At 40.0% G+C, this 27,619-nt stretch overlaps 1 protein-coding gene across 2 annotated transcripts in view; it reads right to left on the bottom strand.

Moving 5' to 3' along the window:
- The window catches only part of srrm3 (serine/arginine repetitive matrix 3), a 112,516-nt gene that overhangs the window by 17,140 nt on the left and 67,757 nt on the right, over positions 1-27,619 (bottom strand). For both annotated transcript variants that reach the window (XM_022205998.2, XM_051937177.1), the window contains exons 3-9: positions 27,288-27,389; positions 15,723-15,824; positions 10,004-10,084; positions 9,453-9,521; positions 3,056-3,091; positions 2,757-2,807; positions 2,037-2,144 (exon numbers count right to left, since the gene is read on the bottom strand). In XM_022205998.2, coding sequence (XP_022061690.2) covers positions 2,037-2,144; positions 2,757-2,807; positions 3,056-3,091; positions 9,453-9,521; positions 10,004-10,084; positions 15,723-15,824; positions 27,288-27,389 — 549 coding nt within the window. The remainder of the gene's footprint in view (positions 1-2,036; positions 2,145-2,756; positions 2,808-3,055; positions 3,092-9,452; positions 9,522-10,003; positions 10,085-15,722; positions 15,825-27,287; positions 27,390-27,619) is intronic.

Raw genomic sequence — 27,619 nt, 5'->3', positions numbered from 1 at the left:
TCAATTCAATTTTATTTATATAGCGTCAATTACAATTACATTCCAACCAATTTCATATTATTTAACTGCTGCTTCATTATTTATAATTTATTAAAAAACAACACGTTTCTGTTAACTGAAGCTGCAAATAGTAAGAGGAGATACTGATTTCACACAAGCATTTATTAATGTCTTAGAGTGATCTTTTTCTTTCTTTTGCTGCACTGATCTTTATTTGAAATAATTCACTCTTGAGAAAAGAGGAAGTAATTCAAGTCTCAATTGTGTATTTTATCCATTGTCAGACTTGCATCACTTCTAAGATCGAGGTAAAAATTTCAGTTTCTCATTGATTTGGCACAAATCTCATTAAAAAATGAGACATTGTATTTTTGACTGCCTGTCCTTTACATACCTTCCATACATCTGATCTACTTCAAACGTGGTGGGTGTATTGTCAGAGACCCAAAGATGTATAGAGTTGAGTTTGAAGACATTTGGATAAGCAGTGACTATTTGGGAGTATTTTTTCAGAGTGAAACCACCGACTTTGACATCTGCCTTTGCTGATCCCAACATGCCTGTCATTGCACGTGCTGCAATAGTTTTTGAAATTCTCTGTGTGATTCCTGTGTAGATGTAGTGGTGACATCTAAATGTGATGGTTCTTATGCTAAGCACATACTTTGTATTTTCCTTTTCAATGCACATCTGTTTGGATGGAAGTTTTACTCATAGTTCTTTTAAATTTAGATTAAAGATGGTGTGCCACGTGAAAACTTCAGGGGGTAGCAGTGGTTAGCACTGTCCTTATCTCACAGCAAGAGTGTTCAGCTCAGGACTTTCTCTGTGGAGTTTGCATGTTCTCAATTTTTAATCTGTGATTCTAAATCTGCTGTTATAAATAAGGAGAAGATGTGTTTCTTATGAGAAAAGAAAAAATTACTATTGTGAGGAATTTCCCTGTGGGCAGTATCCGGTGATCACATTATTAATCATATGTATTAACAGAGGAGGAATAACCAGTCTGAGATGAACCATCTGCCCAACAGTTTATCTGTTTAAAAATATTATTCTGCAAAAATCTTAAATTGACATGTGGCTAAGCCAAGGGGAGGCCATTTCTCAGCAGTTGAATTAAAGAAATCTAGGAAATTGTCAAATTCTGATACTAATGTTAAATTGAATTGTTAAATTTCTGTCTGGGCTAAATAAGCTGGGCAAGATATACGAGTGAGAATTTTACTCTCCTCTGCACTTTGTTGCACAGTACATATATTAGTCGGAAATCTTTTACTCCACTGTAATCTGTCACATTGTAGGCCAAAAACCTGGGGAACTGTGTAACATATCAATATCTTTTTAAACAGAAAAATAACAAACATATATATATATATATATATATACATATATATATATATATATATATATATATATATATATATATGTTTCATCAAAGTGAAAACATGAATGCAGAGTGAGATATCACACTCATTTAATGGGGGTTATTATCAGACGTGCTGAGCAGCCCCCTTTGCATCCTAATCTATCCCTGGGGGCCCGAGTAAATGAGAGAGAGACTGACAGACTGTCACCAGGGCAACTGCATAACAGTCAGCAGAGCAATATCATTGAGTCACAAAACTAAGTGTGTGTGTGTGTGTGTGTGTGTGTGTGTGTGTGTATGTGTATGTGTGTGTGTGTGTGTGTGTGTGTATGTGTATGTGTGTGTGTGTGTGTGTGGGCGGGTAATTATAGGGGTTGTGGGGACCTAATGTCCTCACCTCATTTGGGTCCTCATAAAGGGAAACAGTGTTTTCTTGGCCATGTTGTTGTTACTGAAAAAAGTAAAAGTGCAAAAACGTTTCTTTAGGGTTAGGCATTGTTTTGGTCTGGGTTAAGGTTAGGGTTAGGGTTACGGGGTTAGATATGAATGGGAGTCAATGGTATGTCCCCACAATGATAGAAAAACACAGTATGCGTGTGTGTGTGTGTGTGTGTTTGTGTGTGTGTGTGTGTGTGTGTGTGTGTGTGTGTGTGGATACTGAGGACACTACCTGGTAGGAGATTTGGAGGTGCTCCGAGTGGAGGACAGGGAGGCGCTTCGAGAGCTGCAGCAGCTGCCTTGATGCTGTGAACTCCTGCTGGGGGTCTCTCCAGGGGACCTGATGAATGACAGCAAATGGACAAACATACACACACACACACACACACACACACACACACACACACACACACATGCATACATACACAAAACCACGTATGCATCATGAGGACAAACATGCCACAGCGAACGCAGCAGTCAATTTCATGATATGTAAAACTGTTCATGCATAGCCAAACACTTTCAATATATATTCTAATTATGACAGAGTGCAATGCATTACATGGAAATTGTGTTCAATTTAGACATAACGCTTTGAAGATGCAGTCGGTGCTTTACACTTGTTCACATTCTCCGTGAGTCTCAGCCTGAGATAATGAGTGTAAAATACCAATCTAAATTTATGAGAGACTGAGTGTGACTCCAATTGTTGAGGACAGTGAGAATATTGTTCATTGTTTGTTTTACTGGGGTCAGAGGACAGATTGTACAGAAATGACTCCTACGTAGTGCATATGTAACAGTATATGTACCCAAAATGAACAAAACTTAGTTATTCTCTGTATGCACTGCTATGATAGCAGAAGACAAAAAGGCTTTTCTATCTGGGCTCCACTTCTATGAACATGCATTAGAGATTAGAGACCAGGGAGACATTCCATGTGCATCTCACCTCTTTTTCTGTTTGTTCTTGTCTTTGTGTTTGTTCTTTGGACTGCCCGACCTGAAACAAAAATCATATATAAGAAAATAAAGTTGTGTGTAATAAAGCAGGGAACTCAGTGTACCACTCACCTACATGGATTGCATTGTTGTTTGAACAAATGGTAATCAATAGGCAGGAACGACAATAACACACATTACATAAGAAAATTTATTTGAGGCATATTGCTTTGAGGCACACTATCACAACAAGCTCGCCAACACTGGTTACTGACATTATTATCTGTTGTAGTCTTGTTCCATACACACCTGTATCGTCTCTTTTTCCTGGAGCCAGATGCAGATCTGCAAAACAAGACCATTATAATGTCAGTGAAAATACATAATACTGGCCTGAATAATTCATATAGAGGATGCAATAAGTGTGGACCAGGGACCTGCTAGGAAAAGCAGCTTCATGGAGTAATCTGGATAAGATGTCCATGTTTTAATTGTACCAGAAAAGTTTTTCATTTTTTTAAGTCTATGCTCCAAGTCTGAGGTGGCTTTGGGATTTACTAAAGCTGCTTCCTGGAATAAATTCTAGGACATCAGAGGCTGTATGCTGGACAAATATTAAAATGGTGAATACAAAATCGTATCTGTACTGTTGTCAGTCTGTGTACCAGCTATATATATTTGCTTGTTTCAATTTTTCCATTCACCCCAATAGTGCTGAGACTACATAAAGTAGCTGAACATGTGTAGCTTCACATAGAAAACCTGTATGTAGCAGCAGCGGTACTACACTGACGACATACACGGACCAGCCACAGCAGCAAAACCACTGGCAGGTGAAGTGATTAAGAGTAGGTGTCTCATTACAGCTACCACCTGCCAGTGATATGTGACACATTAAGCAGCAAGTGAACAGTCAGTTCTTGACGTTGATGTGGTCTTATCCTAAGGAGGAGCTACTGTAGCAGAAAATGTTGAACACCTTTGGTATTTAGTGTAGTTATGATAGACAGGTGTGAGAACACATTGCATTGCGACTTGCTGCGTAGCTGCAGAAGGTTGCGTCCACACTGCTCCTTGTTCACCACTGAAAGCTTATTCAATGAAAACATGAGCATCGGAACTGAACCATGAAGCAACAGAAGGTGGTCTGGTCTGATCAGTTATACAGCTATGTCCATGTTTGTCATTAACCTGGGGAAGAGATGGCAGCAATATGCACTACGGGAAAGAAAGACAAGCCAGCGGAGGCAGTGTGATGCTCTGGGTGATGTTCTGATAGCAGTGTCCTCTTTCAGCAACATAATGCTCCCTGCTACACTGCAAACATTGATCAGGAAATGTTAGAGGAAAATGAAAAAGAGTTGGAGATGTTGACATGGACTTGGAAGTTTAACAGATGTCAGTCTGACAGAGCATCTGTGAGATGTGCTGGAAAACAAGTGGAGGCCCCATTCCAACTGCTGGGATTAACAACTGAACTAAGCAGGAATTTTGTGGTGCCAAAAAAATTCGAACCTTATGACATATGGTCATTTAATCGATCTGAGAGGAAACTACACTTGTGCACCTCCTCTTGGCTCTGTTTTCAGGCTGTACAAAATGTAACTCATGGTTTGTGATTGGCTTTGACCAGTCACAGGTGTTTTCATATGGAAGCTCGCAGCTTTTTGCTGTAGGTTTTCTCCCGTTTTCTACTGCGGTCAAGTGAGCCGCCCGCTTTGACATTAATTTTCTCCAAAATTCTACAGTAAAATCAGGTGATATTGTACAAGGTGGTAGCTGGGACGACCCCTGACAAAGCCACAGTGAGAGATCTTTGTCACCGCCTAAGGATTTCCAGATATGGACAGTCAAAATCTGTATAACAGGATGTACTTGCAGCGGACGTCTCTCAGCCGGGCTGCTCAGCGCCTGTGATCGCATTACCGTATTACACAGAATAGCCGCGCAACGCCCAGAGTGCGGGCGGCTCACTTGACCGCAGTAGAAAACGGGAGAAAACCTACAGCAAAAAGCTGCGAGCTGGAGTTGAACCCGGGCCGCTGCGTCGGGTTTATCTTCTTGTTTATAGATCTCCTGTTCAGTCACCTGAGCTATTGCCCCAGTATATGTGCTATACTGAAAGGAATTGGTGTCTTTTCTCAGTAAACGGTATTAGAACTTCTCTTGGTGTTTTTGTCGGACTGAGGTCACAGACTGTCACCAGTTAATGTGATGGAGATCGTCACACTGCCGCAGTGAAGCGATATTTCCACTCCGTTAGCTTTAAGTCCTCATTAAACCGAGTATATTACTGGTAGACTCAACAGCCGTGAGTCCAAACAGAGCAATAACGACAATGTTAAAGCTGACAACAAGAACATTTCGGAACAGTTTATTGACGTCTGTGTGTTTTGAACAGGCATCGGTACAGTCACCTATGCTATGTGTTGCTCACTGTCGCTCACTGAATATCAACAGTTGATGGGAACACCAGTTAATCTTGAACACCGGACTACTCGTCGCCATCTGCTTGCACGTCGAGTCTCCAATGGTCTCCAGTCAAATCTTGTTGTAGTTGGGGTCCGTGACGTCACTTACCTGCGCCACTTGAGATTGCTTTTGCGTTTGAATTTTGAGACACATTTTGCGGGGTGAGCACGAAAACGAAAAAGCATTTCTGAGTTTGCTTTTGCTTTTTCATTTAGTCACAAAATGAGCAGTCTTGAAGAAGAAAATGAAATTGCATTTTGGAATATTGATTTTTAATTTCATTTTTGAGTCAAATAGTGCAGCCATGACTTTGAAATGCAAAAGCATTTCTGCTAATGCTTTTGCATTTTAGAATTTGACATTTCAAATTGAATTTTGTTACCTTTTTGCTGGTGAACGTTTTGAAAATTAAATGTCAAATGTGATTTGCTTTTGCTTTTTCATTTCGTCACAGAATGAGCAGTGTTGAAGAAGAAAATGAAATTGCATTTTGGAATATTGCTTTTTAATTTCATTTTTGACTCAAAAAGTGCAGCCATGACTTTGAAATGCAAAAGCATTTCTGCTAATGCTTTTGAATTTGAGTTTTGAGTCACATTCGCTTCCATATTTTCAAAGATATAGAGGCATTGTTCCTGTTGGCTGTTGTACAAATAAAGACGCCTGTGTACGTCCTTGTTGGATTAAATGGTGGAAAATCTTACAGGAAAAGTTGTAGTTTCCGCTTTGGCAACAAGTGCAACACAGCACAGCAACCCAACAACTTATCATTTAATAAAAGAGAATCTGAAAATACAAAAATGTAAAAAGTGTGTCTATAGCAGCAAAGTTAAGACCGCTAACTACAATATGCTGAGCTTACAGTTCTTCTGGACAGGTAAGCTGCTAAACTCCTTCTCTTGTTAGATCTAATGGTTCTAATGGTTCTAGTGGTTGTTTAGGTTGTTCAGGTTTCTGAATCACAGCCAAATGCTCATAACATTAGCTAATCAGTTTAATGGTTGTATGTATGCTTGCATGTATATTGTATACCTAGTGTTAAATACTTTTTGCCTTGGAGATCTGTGGAGTCTCGACAGGTCCAAATGGTTTTGGGGCAAGAGGGGGAAAACACTACTATTGTAGTGGTTTTAAAGTTATAACAGGTCAGTGTACGCAGAAAAGTCAAATATTAGTGCATATTTCATGATAAATACACCTAAATACCTTCATCACAATAACTCAATAAAGAAGCTCAAGCTATGGAAAGTTTCAGCATATATTTCTTTCAATGACGTACATTTCTTTCAAATGAGTCTGAATCACATAGATCCATATAGATCTTCAGGGAGCTCTCACAGCAGGTTTATATTCTCCAGGTGTTGGCTGTCATGCTTAATGTTTTCTATTTCCAGCTGCAGAAAATGTTGCTGCTGCCACAAAGCAGGAATAAAATCACATTCAGTGGCAGATCTACTTTAGAGTGTAATGAAGGGGAGGTCGGCCTTTCCTCAGTCTTCAGCGTTGTACTGACACCTCACCTTCATATCACTTTCACCCTCATTGCAGTTTCCATGGTGATTAGTCTGGCTGGTCTGTGAGAGTTGTTGCTGTTTTCCTGAAGAGCCCTACATCTCCCCTGCTGTTTTACACACCTACAGCATGCAGCATGGAGTGGGAGGCAGCGGCAGTGCTAAGTGTGTTGATTTGCTGAAAGGGGAGTAATAAAGCTGTCACAGTAACGTATGTGGCTGATATGTGACTCGGAGCCCCAGCAGCCGTCCATGTTTCCCCACTGGAGGGAATCAGCTGGGGGCCGCTGCATATGAGGTGTTATTCTGGAGTGTACATTATACTACACTTCTCTCACACTCTCTCACAGCTCAGTCTTTCACCACACCCTCTGTTGCAAGGACGCTTTAGGTGAGACAAATATGAATTCAAGTGGCATGAGCCCAACCTGGAAGCTGTTATTTCAAAGTCAGGTGCAAATCACAAAGCAGCAGAATTTTACAGGACAGGGGCATGCAGTAATCTCCTCCTCCCCTCCTATTGTGGACCTTAAAAAGGAGAATCAGAGGGGAGGAACCCTTCATGCTGCCCCCCCACCTCTCCCTGCTTTTTTCTATACATTATTCATATATCAACAGTACCTGCAATGCAGAGCATCCTGGGTGTGAGGCAGTGAGGGAGGAGTGGGATGCTGGTGGATGGATGAGAGGTGGGAAACCAGAGCGGGGCAGCGCACTGATGCTCAGCAATTTAGTGAGAGGCTCATTTTTCTTGTGTTGTGCGCCCCCATTCAGGCTGGGTTATTAGAGCAACACAGTGAGTCAGAGGGGAGGGCGGGAGGCTGGGGGAGGAGGAGACCACTCTACAATTGCTTATTGTTGTTATGATATCCCAGGGCACTGCACAAGTTGTTGCTGATGAGCTCTTGCGCTCTTTCTGTCTCTTCTTCCCTTTCCAATTTCTCCTCCCTCCCTTCCTTTCTTCTATTCTTTCTCTTTCATTTCTTTCCTGTCTTTCTCTTCCATTCTCTTTTCTCCTTCGCATTCTTCATATCTTTTTCAGTCTTTCCCTCTCCTGTTCCTTCTTCTTTTTGTTTTCATCTTCTTTCTCTCTCCCTTACTTCTTCCCTTCCATCTCATCTTGTCTTTTCATCTTTTCATTTTCTCTGTCCTTTCTCACTCTCTCCTCCTTCCAGTTTTTTTTCAGTTCTAGAACTCCTCTTTTCTTTCTTTCCTTTCTTTTCATCCCATCTTTCCTCCTGATATTTATTCTTCTTTCTTCCTGTCTTTACTGTGTGCGTCATTCTCTTCTTTTGTTCTTTCATTTTCTCTTCCTTGAATTGTCTTTCTTCCTACCCTCCTTCCCTCTGTTTTTGTTCTTTCAATTTATTTTCCCTGTCCCTCTTTCTTTCTGTCCTTTCCTCGCTTTCCTTCTAGTTTTTCACCCCATCTGTTTTGCTGCCTTTCCTCCTTACAGCTTTCCTCCCTATTTTTTTAGCAATCTTTTTTTCTTCCTGTAGTTTTTCCCTTTCCTTCACAGGCCTCTCATGTCCTCCTTTCCCCGTTCTATCTATTCTATTTTTCTTGTTTTTTTTCTTCACCTCTTTCCTTTATTCCTGTTGTAATTCTTTCCTTCTTTTTCTTCTTGTCTTTCAATCTTTTATTCTTCTCATCTTTCAAGTCTCATATTTCCTTCCTCTGTCTTAGTCTGTCATCCTTTCTTTTTCCCTAACCTTTTCTTCATTTTTTCTTCTTCTCTATCTTCCTGTCATTCTGCTTTTCTTTCTTTCCTTCCTTGCCCCTTTTCTTCTTCACCTCAAGTCTTCCTCCTTTACATCTTTACTTTCATCGCTTCTTTTCTTCCCATTCTGCTTGTCTTTTCCGATATCCATATATTCATCCTCTATTTTTTTTCATTTTGTGTCATTTTATTCCATTCTTTCGTGGTTTCCTGCTTTCTTTCTATCTTTCCTTCATTTTCATCCTTTCCTTCTCTTTCTAAAATCCTGTCTCTCCTCATTTCCTTCTTCCCTAACCCTAACCCTCTTTGTTTTCCCCTGTTCTTCTTATACTACTTAAATCTTATTTTCTTTTATCACATCTTTCCTCCTTTCTTTCTCCTCTTACATTTGAGGTGTTTTAAGTTTTTTTCTTCTTTTTATGTCTTTCCTTCATCCTGATTTCTGCAGTTCTTTCTTCCCCTCTCTCCTCGTCTTTCTTTTTCTTTCTTTCTTTCTTTCTTTCTTTCTTTCTTTCTTTCTTTCTTTCTTTCTTTCTTTCTTTTCAGTGTTTCTTCATGAATCTCTTCCTAGAATTCTGTTTTCCTCCTTTCTTCACATTTTCTTCCAACCTGAAGGGAAATAATTTTCTTCATCTGTTTTTTGAATCAATGTACTCTTTCTTCTTCTCTCTCTTATTGCATTTTCTTGTCCTTCATCCTTTCATTCTTCCTTTTCTCTTTCCCTCCTTTGTCCTTTCATCTTTCCCTCTTTCTTTTACAATAAGCTGGCAAACCAGTACACTCGTAAAATGCAACCATCATGTAGCAAAGTCTGAAATACTCTCCAAAAGAACAGAGCAGTTGCTTTATCCCTCTCGCTGCACATCTATTTATTGATATTTCTAATAAGGGAAACATTAGAAATGTAATTTTGAAATCTCTGAACATCCATCACTGTGACAGCACACCCTTGATGAGTCAGAGTTTCTTCCTTGTGATGACATGTCACTAATGACACCCTTACCTGTCTCGCTTGTGTTTCTTCCCACTCTTTTTCTTCTTCTCTCTGCGAGTAGGTGAGGAGCTGCCAAACCTATTGATGAAGAGGAGGAGAGGGATGCATGCCGTGAGTGCAAAATGAGCCTCAGATTGCTGCTAAGTCCTGCCTCTTCCGTCATCATTGTGTTACATTACATTACACCTCAGAGAGGAGCATTGTCATAGGTGTGATCTTATATAGGTCCAGTGGATTTCTCTCTCAGCTCTCTTTGTCCCCAGCTCTGTTAATCTCTCTGCCATCCTCCTCTCATACTTTCTTCTCTCACACACCTCTATTCTTCTTCGTCTCACTTTCTGTCTTTCTTTTGCTGACCTCGTCAAAAGAAAATGGAGGATGAGACTATGCTTTGCTAATCACTCCCCTTCTGCTCTCCACAGTATCTGATGGCTCGTTTGAAATATTCATACCAAAATAATTGGAATTCTGTTTCACAAAAACACTAATTATTCTGTCAGCAGGGCTAAAAAGAAGAGGAAAATCGAACCACTTCATCAGTTGAAGCTGTTTCCACTCACCGACTCCTTCGATGGCCAGATTTCTTCTTCTTCCTCTTCTTTGGACGAGGGGATGGAGAGCTGCTTGATTTCCTCTTCACTCTGAATTGGCCGTAGGAAGACAGGAGGGAGAGAGAGAATGGCAGAACTCATTTACAAGTGATTGTTATTATAATCATTTCAGTTTTCAATTTCTGATTATAGTTATTTGCTGCCGTGCAGATAATGACAAGATAAGTGTATATTTTCTCATTTTCTCAATTTCATATATTTTCTCATTTCCCCAATAATTGTACAATACATCTCACCATGGAAACAGGAAATCACTTTGAGGAAATAACACCTAATCTTGTCTATGAAATGGCACATGCAGAGGGCACACTCTTAATGACCATTCTAGTTTTCCAATACAAATAATACTGGATGTGTATGACCTCATTCATAAAATTACTACATGTCAGTTTAAGAAAAGTGTTTTTATCCTGAGATCGTTCTTTTCTTCATGTTTGGATTGTGTCAGAAGAAACATCCAGAGGCTGAGAGATGGAGATAATATATGGCTTCACCTCATCACTTGAGGTGTGACAGCTGGTCAGCACAACTCAGTTACATGAGACACAGACAGAAGACAGGAAGACAAGTTTGAATTAGAAAGGTCAAGATAATTTAAACAATTTCTATGAATTAAAAATGTTATGATCCCTTCTCCAGACCATGTTCCTCTCCTTCCTTCTACCTTCATTCTCCTTTATTAGTGACTCTGTCTCTTCCTTGTCCCTCTCTCTCTCCCTCACTCTTCCAATGTTTTCTCCTTGTCTTGTCCCTCTGGCTCCCTCCGTCTGCATCTGTTGGTCTCTGTGTCTTTCTGCCTGCCTCACTTGTTTCTCACTCACCTGCCTGCACTCCATAGATTACACCTATAAGATTCAGCTGCGGCAATCAGCTCACCCAACTGACCTGTTCACAATTACACCTCCTTCTATATAAGCACAATTCAGTCATGCACTCCCTGCCAGAACATAGACTGCCATATCCCTGCTTTCCTCTGAATGTATAGCTCCACATGGACTGAGCTTTCCCCACCTGCCCTGCTTTGTCTCTAGATCCTGCCTTGGACTCAACTCTTCCCTTGTGTTTCCACCGTTTCTGTCCCTGTTATCCAGCCTCCTGTTTTCCATCTAGTTTCTCGTCAGCTCCTGGATTCCCTGTGCCTGTCTGTCAGCCTTTTAGTTTGTTCCTTGGTTTTTGTAAGTACTCTGTTTCATTGCCTGCTTCAGTTTATCCCTGCTTGGTTTTTGTAGTTTAGCTGTGGGTTTTTTGTAGGTTTTGTAGTGTGACTTATTTTAGTATAGATTTGGTTTAGTCTCATAAACCCAAGCAAGCAAGCATTTTCAAGACAAACATCTTGGATGATAGTCGACCAAGCTACTTCTTCCCATATCAAAACATCATCCAGGTAAAGGAAAGCTTCAGCTACAGAGATCCTGTTTTGTGTTCGGCGAGGCCAAGCTTACACCACAACCAGAGGTGACCATACCTGGGCTTGAACTGTGTGCAGCTGTCCTGGCTGTGGAAATTGCAGACATGCTTGCAGAGGAGCTGGGTGTCCCATGCAATTCTGTCAGGTTCTTCACTGACAGTAAAGACATCCTAGGTTACATATGCAACAAATCCCACAGTGTACATCTACGTGAGTAACCGTGTGCAAAGATCAGAAAGTCATCCATACCAGAACAGTGGGACTATATTCCCACAGATGCAAATCCTGCCCACCATGCTTCAAGGTCGAACCCTGCGAACACCTTATCATTCAGCACCTGGCTTAAAGGGCCAAACTTCCTATTGAAACCAGAAACAAATGAGGGTGACAACAAGGCATCCTTTGATCTCGTCAACCCTGAGTCTGACCCTGAGATCCGTCCTTCTGTGGTAACTTGGGCCACTTACGTTGTAGAGACTCCTTTGAATCCAAGACGCTTTGAGTAATTCTCCTCCTGAAGATCACTTGCAAGAACTATATCAAGGCTGATCCACACAGCTACACACGTGGACAAAATTGTTGGTACCCCTCAGTTAAAGAAGGAAAAACCCACAATTCTCACTGAAATCACTTGAAACTCACAAAAGTAACAATAAATAAAAATTTATTGAAAATTAAATAATCAAAATCAGCCATCATTTTTGAATTGTTGATTAACATAATTATTTAAAAAAACAAACTAATGAAACAGGGCTGGACTAAAATGATGGTACCCATAACTTAATATTTTGTTGCACAACCTTTTGAGGCAATCACTGCAATTAAACGATTTCTGTATTTGTCAATGAGCATTCTGCAGCTGTCAACAGGTATTTTGGCCCACTCCTCATGAGCAAACAGCTCCAGTTGTCTCAGGTTTGATGGGTGTCTTCTCCAAATGGCATGTTTCAGCTCCTTCCACATATGTTCAATGGGATTCAGATCTGGGCTCATAGAAGGCCACTTTAGAATAGTCCAACGCTTTTCTCTCAGCCATTCTTGGGTGTTTTTGGCTGTGTGTTTTGGATCCTTGTCCTGTTGGAAGACCCATGACCTACGACTGAGACCAAGCTTTCTGACACGAGGCAGCACATTTCTCTCCAGAATGCCTCGATAGTCTTCAGATTTCATCGTACCTTGCACACTTTCAAGACACCCTGTGCCAGATGCAGCAAAGCAGCCCCAAAACATTACTGAGCCTCCTCCATGTTTCACCGTAGGGACAGTGTTCTTTTCTTCGTATGCTTGCTTTTTGAGTCTATGAACATAGAGTTGATGTGCCTTACCAAAAAGCTCCAGTTTGGTCTCATCTGTCCAAAGGACATTCTCCCAGAAGCTTTGTGGCTTGTCAACATGCATTTTTGCAAATTCCAGTCTGGCTTTTTTATGAGTTTTTTTCAGCAGTGGTGTCCTCCTTGGTCGTCTCCCATGAAGTCCACTTTGGCTCAAACAACGACGAATGGTGCGATCTGACACTGATGTACCTTGGCCTTGGAGTTCACCTTTAATTTCTTTGGAGGTTGCTCTGGGCTCTTTGGATACAATTCCAACGATCCGTCTCTTCAATTTGTCATCAATTTTCCTCTTGCGGCCACGTCCAGGGAGGTTGGCTACTGTCCCGTGGGTCTTGAACTTCTGAATAATATGAGCCACTGTTGTCACAGGAACTTCAAGCTGTTTAGAGATGGTCTTATAGCCTTTACCTTTAAGATGTTTGTCTATAATTTTTTTCGGATGTCCTGGGACAATTCTCTCCTTCGCTTTCTGTTGTCCATGTTCAGTGTGGTACACACCTTTTCACCAAACAGCAGGGTGACTACTTGTCTCCCTTTAAATAGGCAGACTGACTGATTATGAGTTTGGAAACACCTGTGATGTCAATTAAATGACACACCTGAGTTAATCATGTCACTCTGGTCAAATAGTTTTCAATCTTTTATAGAGGTACCATCATTTTTGTCCAGGCCTGTTTCATTAGTTTGTTTTTTTAAATAATTATGTTAATCAACAATTCAAAAGTAATGGCTGTTTTTGATTATTTAATTTTCAATAAATTTTTATTTATTGTTACTTTTGTGAGTTTCAAGTGATTTCAGTGAGAATTGTGGGTTTTTCCTTCTTTAACTGAGGGGTACCAACAATTTTGTCCACGTGTGTAACTCCTTCAAACAAGAAAATGGCAAGAATGACTGTTGAGGCTGGCTCATATGCAAAAGTCTCTGTCCAGAAGACCTCGTCAGAGCCAAGAGTGTCATCATACGTTGCTTTCAAAACAAGGCATTCCCTGAAGTCTTTGCATGCATTCAGGCAGGGAAAGAGATCTCTAAACAGTGATAGCTCAGTAAGTTGTGTCCATACCTGGAGGATACAGGTTGCATCGGAGTTGGGAGTCGTTTTTTGCACAGGCTGATCTTGAAAGTAGTGAAAGGAAACATTCATTATTCCTCATCATTATCTAACAACCCTACTGGTATGACACTACCACCAAAAAGTCCAAAATCAAGGTTGCCACTTCACAGAGGGTGCAGTGAGGTCAGCAGGTCTATGGATTATCGATGGAAAGTAGTGCTTCAGAACCATCATTTGCATGTGTGTGACTTGCCGCAAACTCCGATGACGAACAGAGACAAAAAAGATGACCGTACTACCATTGGACCATCTGAGCACCAGCCTCCCACTCTCTAATGTTGTGGTGGATGTGTTCGGGCCTTGGACAATTATTTCTTGTCAATCTCACCAACAATAAATGGTGGGCAGTCATTTTTAGCTGTATGAGTACCTGAGCAATTCACACTGAGGTAATCAGGTCGATGAAGTCTTCAAGTTTCATTAATGCACTGTGGCAGTTCCTCTCCAACCATGGACCAATGAAACAGTTGAGGTCTAATTGCGGGACCAATTTCTTAGGCGCATGCAAAGACCTTGGTATTGACTCAAACACTACAACCACCGGACCATACAGAGTTTCTTAAGCTTCAGTACACGAGTTTTTATTATATGGGTGCCATCAATTCCTCCCGGCAATTCCGATGAAAGCGAAATGTATAAATGCCAATTAAGGCAGGCAAAAAGTCTCTCCAATGTCTTCTGGCAACGTTGGAAGAACCAATACCTCTCAACCCTACAAGGCCGCAGGAAATGGCAGATGGAGAGACCTAACCTGGAAGAAGGGGACCATGTGTTACTAAAGGACACCCAAGTTAGGCAGAACCACTGGCCTATGGATGGTCTTTCCTCAGTCATGATGGGAAGGTGAAGAAAGTAGAAGTCAATGTATCCTCTTTAGGAAACATGCAAGAACTTCTTGAGAACCCTAACAGACATCGTACTCCTCCTGTCAAACATTAATAAGGTCAGCCCACAGGAAAAGTGATTGTGACATCTTTTAGATGTCAGACAGGGAGTGTGCTGGCAGACATAAATCCTGCCAGCAGGAAGTGATGTCGTTTATGATGTTCATTCTTTGTTCACTGTTACAGCCAATAGGAATGACCTAGTCAAGCAACAGGAAGGGAGTGTTCAATTGTTGCTGACAAGGACAGAGGTCAGAGTTATCATGGTTAGATCTGCATCCATTCTTCTGATTGTCTTAAGGAAAGCATTGCCAGTGAGTATTTTCACTTATAGCAATGATTATTTTGACATTGCAAAGGTTTCTATTTTGTGTACGCATATATTTGTTACACAGAGCTTAATGATATATGTGTCTGTTTGGCTGCCTACATTTTACAATCTTGTATTTGTATTTCTTTATACAGAGATAAAACACAAAAATGTTATTTTCATGCTCATTATACTATGGCCCAGTGCCTAAAAATGGGATTTTGTTTTCCTTACAGTGTTACTCTGTTAGCTTGTGAAGGATATGAATAATTAAAGAAGACAATACACCTGCCATTTGTTGAAGAGTTTCTTTCAGCTTAGCTGTACTCAGGTTGAACAGCGAGGGCAGAACAAGGGGTATGGACAATTCTAGACATGGCATTTTAAGTAAAATTGTTAAATAATGTAGAAATAGTTACAATCTTTAACTTCTCAAACACAATATCTTACCATCTTTTGTTACTTGTTAATGTCATTTCCAGCCAGACTCAACTTAAAGGCCAAATAAAAATTTACTACAAATCAAAATTTGATGTGGTTGTGATTATATTGTGGCCTGTGTGTGTGTGTGTGTGTGTGTGTGTGTGTGTGTGTGTATTTAAACAAGTATCTGCTTACCTGTTGTCACTGTGGTAGTCATGGTCATAGCCTCCATCTTCATAACCGACTACTTCAGGATCCTCTTCATATTCATCAGGCTGATGGTGGAGGTGGTTGACCCTGAAGCCACAAGATCAAGGATGATGAGGTCAAGTATGTCTGCATCGTTTTCAATAAAATCTCACAGACAGCAGTGTGTTGGTACTGAGGTTCCTTGTGGTTCAGCTTTTTTAGCTGTGGCTTGTGTGACCATGGCAACCATAGAAACAATACAAGAGCTGATTTTACATGCATCTGAATGACTCGCATCTTCATCAGCGGATTGCAGACAGATCGATGGAGAGAAATGGAGCAACATCAGCTTTAAAATCTGTTTATCCGGTCTAAGATCATTAATGATGCTAGTAAGCAAACTAGACAATATTCATCATATTGCTAACCTTTTCCCATGTTTTAGGCTACAGCCTACTCTATTTAGCTATGTTTGGATTGGAGGCAGCAGAGACATCCTGCTACCTCAGATTCACAACAGACAACAATGATGCTGGCAGTGCAATCACTCACAGCATGACAGCAACTCAGGAAGCAGAAGTCCGAATTTTATGGATGGTCCTGCTAGCTGTGGACTTATACTCAACTGGAAAATTATTCTGATCGATATTTGAGAGTAAAAGCTCTGATAATATATTAGCCTACACTATTTTTTAAGTTGTCACTGGTATACATATTAAGCAGGATATTTTACAGTTAAAAAAATCCAGTTGTCATTTATTCTAGAGAACAAACTGTTTCTAAATCATCTAAAACCTAACTTACACTTTAAAGAGCCCATAAAATGCACATGTACAGGTTTATGAATTTATCATTTATAATATTTATCATTTTAAACATTGGTTATGTTCTGTAACCAAATATATTTGAGTATAGCCAAAGGAATGTAGCGGCAATAGAGATAGAGAAGTCCCTTATGAGGACATAATGGCAGCGAGGCAGGTGCTCATTTGTGAGGACCAGACTAACCAGTAGGCAGGCCAAATGCAAATGTGTGACATGCTACAAACAAAAAAAGCATTCAGAGTGATCAGTACTCTGCCAAGGCTCCTCAGTCACTGTGTCATTTCCGACGGCTGAAATCTTGAAAAACGTTGTGGCAGAAATCACTGTATTATAGAAAGCAGCCATTTAATATAGACGTATCCACAAACAAAATGACCTTGTGCTGAGCACAGGTGCATGTTATGTAAGTGTACGTTATGTACGGATACCAAATCGTGTGACCTAAAGCAGGCCGAGGGAATTGCTGGGACTCGTTAATCTGTTTTTGAGTGATGTTGCTAACAAACAGACAAAGAGACAGACAGACAAACCAGTGCCGATCGTCACAGAACTCCGCCGAGGCTCTGCCTCCTTGGCGAAGTAATAAATACTGAGAAAAAGCCTGCACTTCAGACAAGTTGTTCCAGGAAGATCAGGAGCAGTGCTTTCTGTAGGCGAGAATAACTCCCTTTGGCATGAAGTTTGGGATTTAGGTTTGCACCAAAAAAGGATCATAACATTAGTAAAAGAAACGGCAACAGCAGAATATGATCTTTAAGATTTTAAGATTTTTTTATTACAATTTCCTTTAACGTATCAGTCAGAATATCTACACATTTACTTGTACAATTTATAATTTTAGTTCAAATTCTGTCATTTGCTAATTACTAAGTAATTACTGAGTAATGTACTAAGCACAAAGTAAAGCTGAAGTTAATAGAAAATTGTCATTAGTTTAAAGCGAATGGTCACCTTAAACTATTAAAGGGCCTCTGGGCAAAAATTTACTGTGGGTCCCCATCAGTGGCGTCATTAGGTCTATTTTAGTTGTGCCATTTATTCTGAATTTACAGTCTTTGTTATTTATTTTTGGGCCAAGTTATTAAGTTATTCATTCATTTAGTCCTGGGTTTAGTCCATGTCACTCTGCTCCTGTGAGGTCCAGTCAGACCTGGTTTAGTCCTGGTTTTAGTTCACACCCTGCTCCTGTGGGACAGAGTTTAGTGTTTGATTGTAATTCTGTTCAGTGAATGGATAATTTAAGTTATGAAGATGTTGTGCTTTTGCTTAAGCACTTTTTATTGTTTAGTTGGCTGATGTGGTCAACTTGAAGCTGTTGAGTGCATTAGAATCCTATAAAGACAAATGTTACAAAGTGGTTGCTGGAGTTATTTCAATTATGCATATATTTATGGAAAATGTTGAAATGTGTTGTGCACATCCAGCCACAGAACTTTCATCCATATTTTACATGAAGAGCCATTTTCAATACTACCTGTTGTTGCTCTGTTTTTTGCAGTTTTTTTAAAATCTCAATGTTTTTTTTATTATCCCTTAATGTTGTCTCTATAATAAGATTTTAACAAAATGCTCTTAAATGCTCTTAATTTCTTGCACCAAAATGCAGGAAATAGGATCAATAATTTTCAAAATTTTCTTGGGGAGGGTGCCCAGACCCCTCATCAGCATCCCACATAAACCAAATCTCACTCTGAGGTCTGGTCACAAGTTGGCAGCCCTGAATTATTGTGTTGTGAGCAAAAGTCATGGCTACTGTGGCCTAAAACATTCACTCAGTAAAGTATCTCTGAAAAAATCTAAATTGGTCCAAGAAGTGGAAAAGCAATTTCTCATGGGGGCTAAGCCTCCCCTGTCCTTAAAACCTAGTGACACCCCTGGTCCCCATTAACCGACCCCCCCCGCTCCCTCTATGTTTCCTTTAAGTCCTGTGTCGATCTTCTGTCCTGCAACCACACTTAATACGTATGTAGGAAAATATGAACTTAACGAGAAAGGTCTTATATCCAGAGTCCGACAAAGAACTTTGACCTGCTGGTAGTGCTGGATGGACAGTCAGGAGATCACTGAAGTTCAGTTTAGTACAATTCATCCTGAGGGCCAGTGTGTGCACCCAGTGTTCATGTTTATTCATTCAATAGTTTCACTAAAAATCAGAAATGTCATTCTGCTGTTGGCGCTGGAGGAAAAACAAGATCACTGAAGTCACTGATATTGATCTGCTACAAACCATGCATTTCCACACAATGCTTCATGCCAATCCAATACATATCTGTTGTACAACACATATCTGGACTATATCAGAATGCACTAAAAGGCCGAATAACTGCCCTGTTCTGCTAGGGTTGTTAAAATCATTCCACCTACTCATATGATGCTATGATCCAACTTGGAAAAAAATAAAAATAAAAAATTACCAAACACCCAAGTGTGCACAAATGTGCTACACTCAAACTTTTTTGTGACTTCATTCCTATACTGACATTTGTGATTTTCCCTCATCCCAACAGTGAGAATATCATCAGCTCTCACACTCTTACACCTCAGCTTGTGGGATTCATATTTTCCCACTTGCTTCTCACACATACTGTATTGTATATGCTGACAGATGGCTGCAGCCTTCTCCCTAATCCTCCCTGCCCCACTGCCTCCTTCCCTCTTATGTGGCCTCCCCTGATCCACCAAATCTGACCTTACCAGTTTCACGTGGGCTTAAGAGACCGATATAAAAAACACGTCACACTGATTGTTTTTTCCCTCATGCTCTCTCACCTCTCTGACCTTGCCATGTTTCAAAATTGTTACAAACTCAGCAGCATGCCTTGCTTTGGGCTTTCTGATGCTTTGTTTTTGCACATACATGCAGCTTTTAAGAATAGTGTAAAGGTTATTTGGATTAGAGTGATGAGGACAGAGACATAATCTCAACGACTGACCATGCAACCTCAATAACAGGAGAGAGATGAAAAAAGGCAGAGGTAATGAGATGAAGAGGCTTAAGCATCAATTTACAATTTAACACAGCAATGGAGAGAGCGTCTTGAGTTAGGAGAACAAACACGCGAAAACCACATAAGAGGAAATTTTACAACAGATTATAAGGGAGAGGAGGCATTATGGAGAAAAGAAGGACAAAAATAAGTGATGTTCAGTATGTGGAAGGAGAGAGTGGGGCGGATGTGAACAGGGAACAGACCTGGCTGTTTGTTAGGAAGACATGAGGCAACAGAGCCCTTAATTGGCTGAGCACCACTGGGCACAACAGGGAAGCCAGGCACCAGCAGAATTACCTCACTTCACAACGACAGCCCTTTTCTGCACACACGGAAAAACACAGACACACTGCAATGCTCACTCTGATGAATAAACATGCATTACAAAAATCAAGTTAATTGGAACTGGAGCAACAAAAGCGAGAGTCTCAGAAAGCAGATAGAAGTAACCAGCTGTAGGCAGAGTGGGTGTTACACAGCTGTTTGAGTGAGAGATGCTGGTCGACTGATATGGGTCTCTGAGTGGTTGATGACTGATGGCTGATACAAAATGCTAAAACATGTTTTTTATCTCTTTTCTTTTGCAGCTGATACAAAACAACAATATACATTGTAATAACAAATGAGACACGAAACTGCTGAACTTAAATGAACATCTATTGTGTCTATTTGCTGATGCAGATTTTCCATTTTGCATTGTCTACTATGCACTTATCTAAAAAAAATCTACTTAATTAACCTCCACAGGTAATCATAAAAAAAATTTGGATGAAAAATAAAGTTGAAGTGAACTTAACATCCATTAACGTCCGTTATGTACACCACTTAATCCTCGTTAGGGTTTAGGGCTGGAGTCTGTCCCCGCTGACTCAGGGTAAAGGTAGGGACACCCTGGACAGGTCACAGGGCTACACAGAGAGACAAACAATCACACTCACATTCACACTTACGGACAATTTAGAGTCACCAATTAACCTCAGCATGTTTTGGACTGTGGGAGGAAGCCGGAGTACCCAGAGAAAACACACACACAAACACGCTACCCTGCAGTACAGAATATGATTTTTTTCATTTAGAGTGACTCACTAAAATCTCTTTACACTGTGTCTAGTAGTTAGAATCCAGATGAGGATAAATACAGGCCACAGCCCAAGTGTCCTGCCTGCATTTTGAGCAGAAGCCTGCAGACACTATTCAGGAAATCCACACAGGGCTAACATCTTAGCTCAGCAAAAAAAACAACAAAAAAAAAACAACAAAAATGTTTAATCTACACTGAACAAAAACATAAACACGCCATGCAAATATATTTTTCTGACTTAGAGGAGCAGTTAAAAATCCATTTCTATTTTCAATTTAGCCAACAGTGCACAAAAGGTTTTTGAGCTGTGACAATTTCTGCACCATTGAGTTAAGAGTTAGGTCCTGTGTGAATTTAAAGGGTTAGGGATTCTAAAAGGCCACCTAAAATACAGCTTTATTCTAATGACACAATGCCACATATGACAAGAGAAAGACAGGAACAGGCTGTTGGCCTGCTTGATGCTGGCATGTCAGTTCGAGCTGCAGCCTGGTTCTTTCGTGTACGCAACTTCACCATTTATCATTGAAGAAATCATTTCTCACAAATGAAATATCCCATACTGTGTATTACATTTTTCTTCCAATCAGTATTCTTCTAAAAGGATGCTGTCATTAAACATCAAGCAAATATGAAATATTTGGAATGGTGGTATGTTTTGTAGTGAAGATGCACTATTCAACCATCACAAAGCTTTTCATAAACAAAACTCAATTGTCTTTTATGTAGAATGTGCTATTAATATAGCATTTCTTATTTGTTTAATTAAATCACCATTAATTTGCAATGTATGATGCAACCCCTTCATATAATTTTGCTGTTTTCTACATTAACATAAATATATGAAATACCAATAATATCATCCACATATTTTTCTTATTTACTTGCTTCTGAAACCAAAACTATGTTCTCATTTTGTGCTGACACACTCAGGAGACTTTTCAGATTTTTTAAGCAACAAGGACAATAATTTGGAAGATTCTTATGAAGATGACACTTTTGTATTTACAATTTTTTTCCTGTTAAAAAAGTGCATTTTAGCTGCCAGTCTTTGTGCCTTTTTCCTAAGTGTCCCTATAGGCCTGAAGCACTCTGCCAAAAAAAACAACAATTAACAACAATTTAAACTATCTAGTGTTCCCCATGCGTAGTCATTAGCAATGAATCAACTAATTCCTCATCCAGTCTCTAATCTCTCAATAAATGCCATGCTACAATATGCATGAGATATCTGTCCAGGCCAGACAGTTTGACAGATGAGTGAGTGTCGGTCTGTTTAATGCTGCCCTGGTGAGGTAAGAGGCTCCCAATTCAGAATTGTCCCTGGGACCTAGCAGTGATGGACTGTGGCCAAGGCCCTGCTCAGGGCTGCAGCAAAAAGTAGTGCAACTCATTCATATCCTCTCTCAGACGCTCTGCCACCAAACACTCGGATATATTTCTATTGCTGCAGAGTTATGGTCTATTGTTTTGGGAGGACGCTGGTTGGATTGATTTGTCCTCGTCACAAGGGTGGGGCCAATTCTAGTAGTTGTTTAAAAGTGACTATATTAACATGAAGGATTGACTGTGGTGGGAGCTTAAGCTGAGCTGATCAATCTGTGATCATGAGGAAAACCTTTTTGTTGTAGATGCAAAATGATTAGCAACAGTTGAATGGTCAATCTACTTCGACTCAAGATATATTTCTGTTTCTGTGGTCAGTTTCAGGTATTTCATCAGATATTGAACTGTTTTGTGGATCCCAGGGTCAATCTCTCTGTGTAAGCCAGAAAGGCTCTCCGAGGCTTTACACACCACATTCCTTCTCTCGCTCTGTGTTCCCATCCATTCTGCAGGAAATCAATGTTGGACACCGGTAAACAGAGTTACGAGCCAGCACATCCATGCTTACTGCTTTCTGTTTATTGCCAGTGTATAAGAGTATTTAGGTGTATCTGAGGGACCTAGCCTATCAATAGTACTAGTCCCTGTGGAAGAGATGCCAACTGAATAAAACCTCCCAGCTGAGCAAACTCAAACACACTGAAGGTGTATTTCAGAGTGTAATGGAGCCACAAGTCGTTTAGCAAATTTACATATCTATATGTATGTATATCTGTTTTTGCTTAAAGTTGTGTAGCATCAGTTTGTACCTAGTTTCGCTTCACCAAACCTATCTCCACAGAGCTGTGTCAGCATTGAAGAATGGTCTGACTGCACCTTATTATTATTCAGCGATAGGGGAAAGAAACACTGTCTTCCGTCCTCACTTTCGTCTGGGGTAGTGCTGAGCTCAGGATTCTACAGTGCTTCTGCAAAATAGTGATGCAAAGAACTTGTTTTTGTAGAAAATTTGCACATAGGGAGGTGAGTACTGTCACTAAAACGACTAATTCACCACAAGAGCCAAGCAGGCTTGCCTCAGTACATGATTTAAAGTTGTTGGTCTTTGCCTCATTGCAAATGGAATTTTGAAAATGCCAACACACGGATAGCCGAAGGACAGGAGAAAGAGATGCGGAAATGACATATAAGTGCAGTATAAATCTGGTGAATCAGACTAGTTTGTACCAAAATAACAAGATTCATTTTATTTAGATGAATGGATGAAGGTACCTATTACACCATTCATCAATTTAATAGATTAAATAGCTTCATCCTTGAGTCTGTGTTACTTTAACGTATCATATTTTTATTTTATTTTATATTTTCTTTTTTAAAAATGGCTTCATGCATGTTCGAAAAATTTGGACTACTCTCTGCTTTTCGACCAAAATATGTAGTTTGTCTGCAGTCATAGCTCTGTCAGGCACTGTTTTACAATGGCCCAATGTAACATCCTAACATGGTAGGTTTATCATGTTTAACCATCATGGTTCAGCGTGTTAGTATGCTATCCGTTTATAATGAGCACAAAAATGTAGGACAGCTGAGGCTGATGGGAATTGTGCAGGTAACAAAGAACTGAAGAGAGGTGTTGCTGGATGAGGAGTGTAGTTCACCCTGAAGGGAACATGAATGTGTTTACAATAAAACAACAAGAAGAGTCTCCATAGTTTTCATTTGCACTGTGTATCACAGTGACAAATGTCCAATACAGCGGATTTCTGATTGTTTATTATTGGTAGCAGCGAGAATCAGGGGGGTTGACCTGCAATTTAATTAAGGCATGTTTGCTATAATTTTTCAGATTCAGGTATTACTCAGGGACATAGACTACTTTAGACAGGGGTCTATTTGTGTGTGTGTATGTGTGTGTGTGTGTGTGTTTGTGTGTGTGTGTGTGTGTGTGTGTGTGTGTGTGTGTGTTGAAGGCCTGGGTGAGTGGAGAGGATGAGGAGGAGTGGGAGGATAACAACCCTGCAAATTACAAGCTTCTTCAATTTTCCACATCAAGGCCTTTCTGCAGAGGGAATGTTGCAGAATTTGAGGCAAGTGCTGACATCCCAAATTGACCTGACTCAGAAGTGGCCTTGAGAGTGAACTAATGTAAAAAGCAAAACAAAGCTTTCTTCATATTTTTTTTTCTGTGGGCCATAAGTGTTTATTATATTCATCGTACTGTGCGTAACCATCCTGTGTAAGTCTCTCCCTCAGCCTTCCTCCTCACTTCAGCATGGTCTAGTTAAATGTCAGACACCAGCTGAGGTGCAGAGGAGGGAGAATCATTAGTCATGTCGGTGAGACAGGAAGCATCAGCGTCATTACCAGTCATTAGTTCACAGACAGCAGGTCAGGTCACCAGCACACCACCTCTCTCAATCACTCATGGATTCAGTATGATGAACTGACTCAGGAGGACCACCACGCCTACATCCTGCTGTTGCCGTTTCTCAGGCTTTTCAGGGCTGTGGCAGTGGCCTTTGTGAGCGTGTGTGAACCTCTCTATGATCTGGATGAAGCCTATACACACATTAATTCTTTTTGATTGCTTCAATTCCATCTATGCGTGGCTCAGATGAGCCAATCTCCCTCCCACCTTGTGCTCAAAGTTTGAACGAGGCTTGACGCTAAACAAATTGACAATTATCATGCCAATCTTTGCCTCATTGGCTTCCAGCAGAGTTTAGAATAGAGTTTAAAATGCTCTTGATTATTTTAAAAGCACTGGGGTTTAACCATTCCCTGTGTAACCAGATAAAGGCATTGGCAGGCATAAGTCAAGGATTAAAATAAAAATTGATTGCATTTTTGCAGTTACGGTCTACGTTCTTTCGTTCTCTGCTGCCTGAGGACATTATTACAGTGGCAAGACATTTTTCATAACCTCTTTTTAAATCAATTTGTTTGTATTTGATATTTATTGCTGTCTAGTTTTATTAGATTCATTTATCTAAAAAACATTTGCATTCATTTTTTTGATTAATTTGTCATTCAGAATACAAAAGTTTTTGAGTTTGGCTTAATAAATTACCCGAATGAAAGTTGTGTGTGAGAGTGGAGCGAGAAAGGGGAGTAAAGGCGAAAAAAGATGCATGAACACAAAAGGCTTAAATGAATACAAATGCATTATTTGGATATGCACAGATAAAACTCTGAAAGGATATGAAATGCATCAGAATTTTCTACCCTCTCTACTCTCCTTCTCTGACCTGACAGACACAGTTTACCTCAAGCAATCTAAGTACAAACACATCACACAGACCCCAGTGCAATCACTGAATGCACTCTTTACTGTGGCTGTTACAATAATAAAAAGGCAGCCTTTATAACTTCCAGTCAGTTTCTACAGCATCAAACTAGAAAGAGTTTTTACTAGGCAGATCTGTGTAGGCTTCAGGCGAAAAAGACACATTGTACATAGTTTAATTCTTCATTAATTTCATCAGCTTTCACCAGATTAATTGTGGACTGCATGTATAATAAAGCTTCACTTATGTTCCAAAGGTGGTATTTTAAGTTAGAGAATACCTCAAAAGTCCATGCAGATGCACACACACACACACACACACGCACACACACACATGTGGAGCGGAGATGGTGCATTTGATTTTTTTTTCTCTGGTTGCCATGAGCTGAAAAATATTTCACTCGATCGCCCTTGTCACTTTTTACCCAGCTGTCCAATCACACTGGAGGGGGAGCAAGACAAATTCTACACCAGCCAAATGTCATATTCTGCTAAAAGTTCTATTAATAGTTCTGAATTAAAGCTAAATAACAGTGAAGAAGAAGTTACTCCTGATCTCTAAGCATCCATGTCTGTATCGGATAACATCCTTGAACTACCATAATGTTGATATGAAAAATACTTAATTCTGACAAACATTTTGCATGCTGTAGACCTGCCAGGTATTTCAGCAGTCAACTGAGTAAATCAGCTGATCAGTACTAGCAACACATTGCTTCAACAGACACTTCATAGAACAGCAACCAAATCTTGGAAGCTGAAAGAACGATGCATGTCCACAGTGTGCTCAGCTTGGAGCAGTCTGGTGTTTTCAGCCAGCAAAAAAAAACAACAACATTTTGGTTAACACACAGCCTTTATGTGTTTGAGACTATGAGTTGTGTTGTGTTGGGTTAGTGTTGACATCCAGCAAACACCCTTTTTCAGCTGCTGTAGTAAGCTATGTCACAGCAAGAACAGTTAAGTACAGAGAAACAGCAGTCCATCATTACTTTTAGACATGAAGGTCAGTCAGTTTGGAAAATTTCAAGAACTCAAAAACTTTGATGAAACTGGTTCTTCTGAGCACCGCCTGAGGAAAAGGACAAGCTAGAGTTCCCTCTGCTGCAGAGGAGAAATTTCTTAGAATTACCAGCATGTTAGATTAGAGCTCACATCAATGCTTCCGAGAGTTCCAGGAGCAGACACATTTCAACATCAAGTGTTGGGAAGAGACTGTGTTGATCAGGCCTTTATGGCGGATCTGGTGCAAAGAAACCACTAGGGAGGGAGTGCAAGAAGAGAAAGAGAACTGTCTGGGCCAAGAAACACAATATGTGGGTCCTTATGAAGATGGCTGACAGAATGAAGATGGTGTAAAGCTGTTATTATAGCAAACAGAGGGTACTTTGAGGAATCTAAGATGCCAAACATATTTCGACCTTGATTGCCCTTTTCTTTTTGCTTATTACATAAATTCAAATGTGTCTTTATTATTGTTCTACCTTTAAAAAATATGAGAACCTTTTGACTGGTGCTATATGTGCTGCTGTAATGCCACCTTAGTTAAAAAGTGATCCAGGATTAATTTTTTTGTAGGTGTGTTTGACTTTTTCTGCTTGCACCATGCAGTGCAATTTTAACCTGTATTTTTTCTATTATCCTTCTTATTTTTCTTTCCACTGTTGATTTCCCCTTGGACCTTTAGCAGTGACCCAGTTTCTATTTAGACACAGTTAAGATGTTATTTTCCATTTATTTTTGATCTTTCAAAGAATCTTAAAATAAAAAGTCACATTTTATAATTGATCACTTTCTATGCTTGAATGTACATGGTTATGTTGTTGGAGATAATTTGTTGGGACTGCAACCTGTTGAAATACATATGGCAATAGAAAACAATTTCATGCAGAAAATGGTGCAGACCAGAAAATTTCTAACAACTCCTGGCTTAAATCTGAATATATCTCAGATACCGCTAGATGTTTTTCATGATATAAGCAGAGAAAGAAACAGAGAATTACTATGTTTTACACCCCTTATGCGCATGCCACATATTTCAAATCTGGTGTTAAGTAACTTACACTGGTTGTGTGTGTGAGCTCTCTCTGGTAATAACGCCTTCTTTGTCCATCAGCATTTGTCTGAATGTGCTCACTTTTTGTCGAATTTCTTCCTCTGTGTACCTGAGGAAATAAAGACACAACAGTTAGAAAAGAAACACACATAACTTAGCAGTCTGCAGACTGCTGGGTTCAGTTGTCAGCAAACAAAGATGGAAAAAAAATCATTGTTGGTGATAACCTGAGATTGTGTGAAGGCCTATAAACTAGGGGTTGATGCAACCACCTTTCTCTATACATATCCACCACTCTCATCTTGAGCAAGTCCAACTCACAGTACCATTAGACAAATT

The sequence above is a fragment of the Acanthochromis polyacanthus genome, chromosome 17 (assembly GCF_021347895.1).
Source record: "Acanthochromis polyacanthus isolate Apoly-LR-REF ecotype Palm Island chromosome 17, KAUST_Apoly_ChrSc, whole genome shotgun sequence".
Taxonomy (NCBI): Eukaryota; Metazoa; Chordata; class Actinopteri; family Pomacentridae; genus Acanthochromis; species Acanthochromis polyacanthus.
Note: the sequence above shows the minus strand (reverse complement) of the source record. Positions and strands in the feature narration are given on the sequence as shown.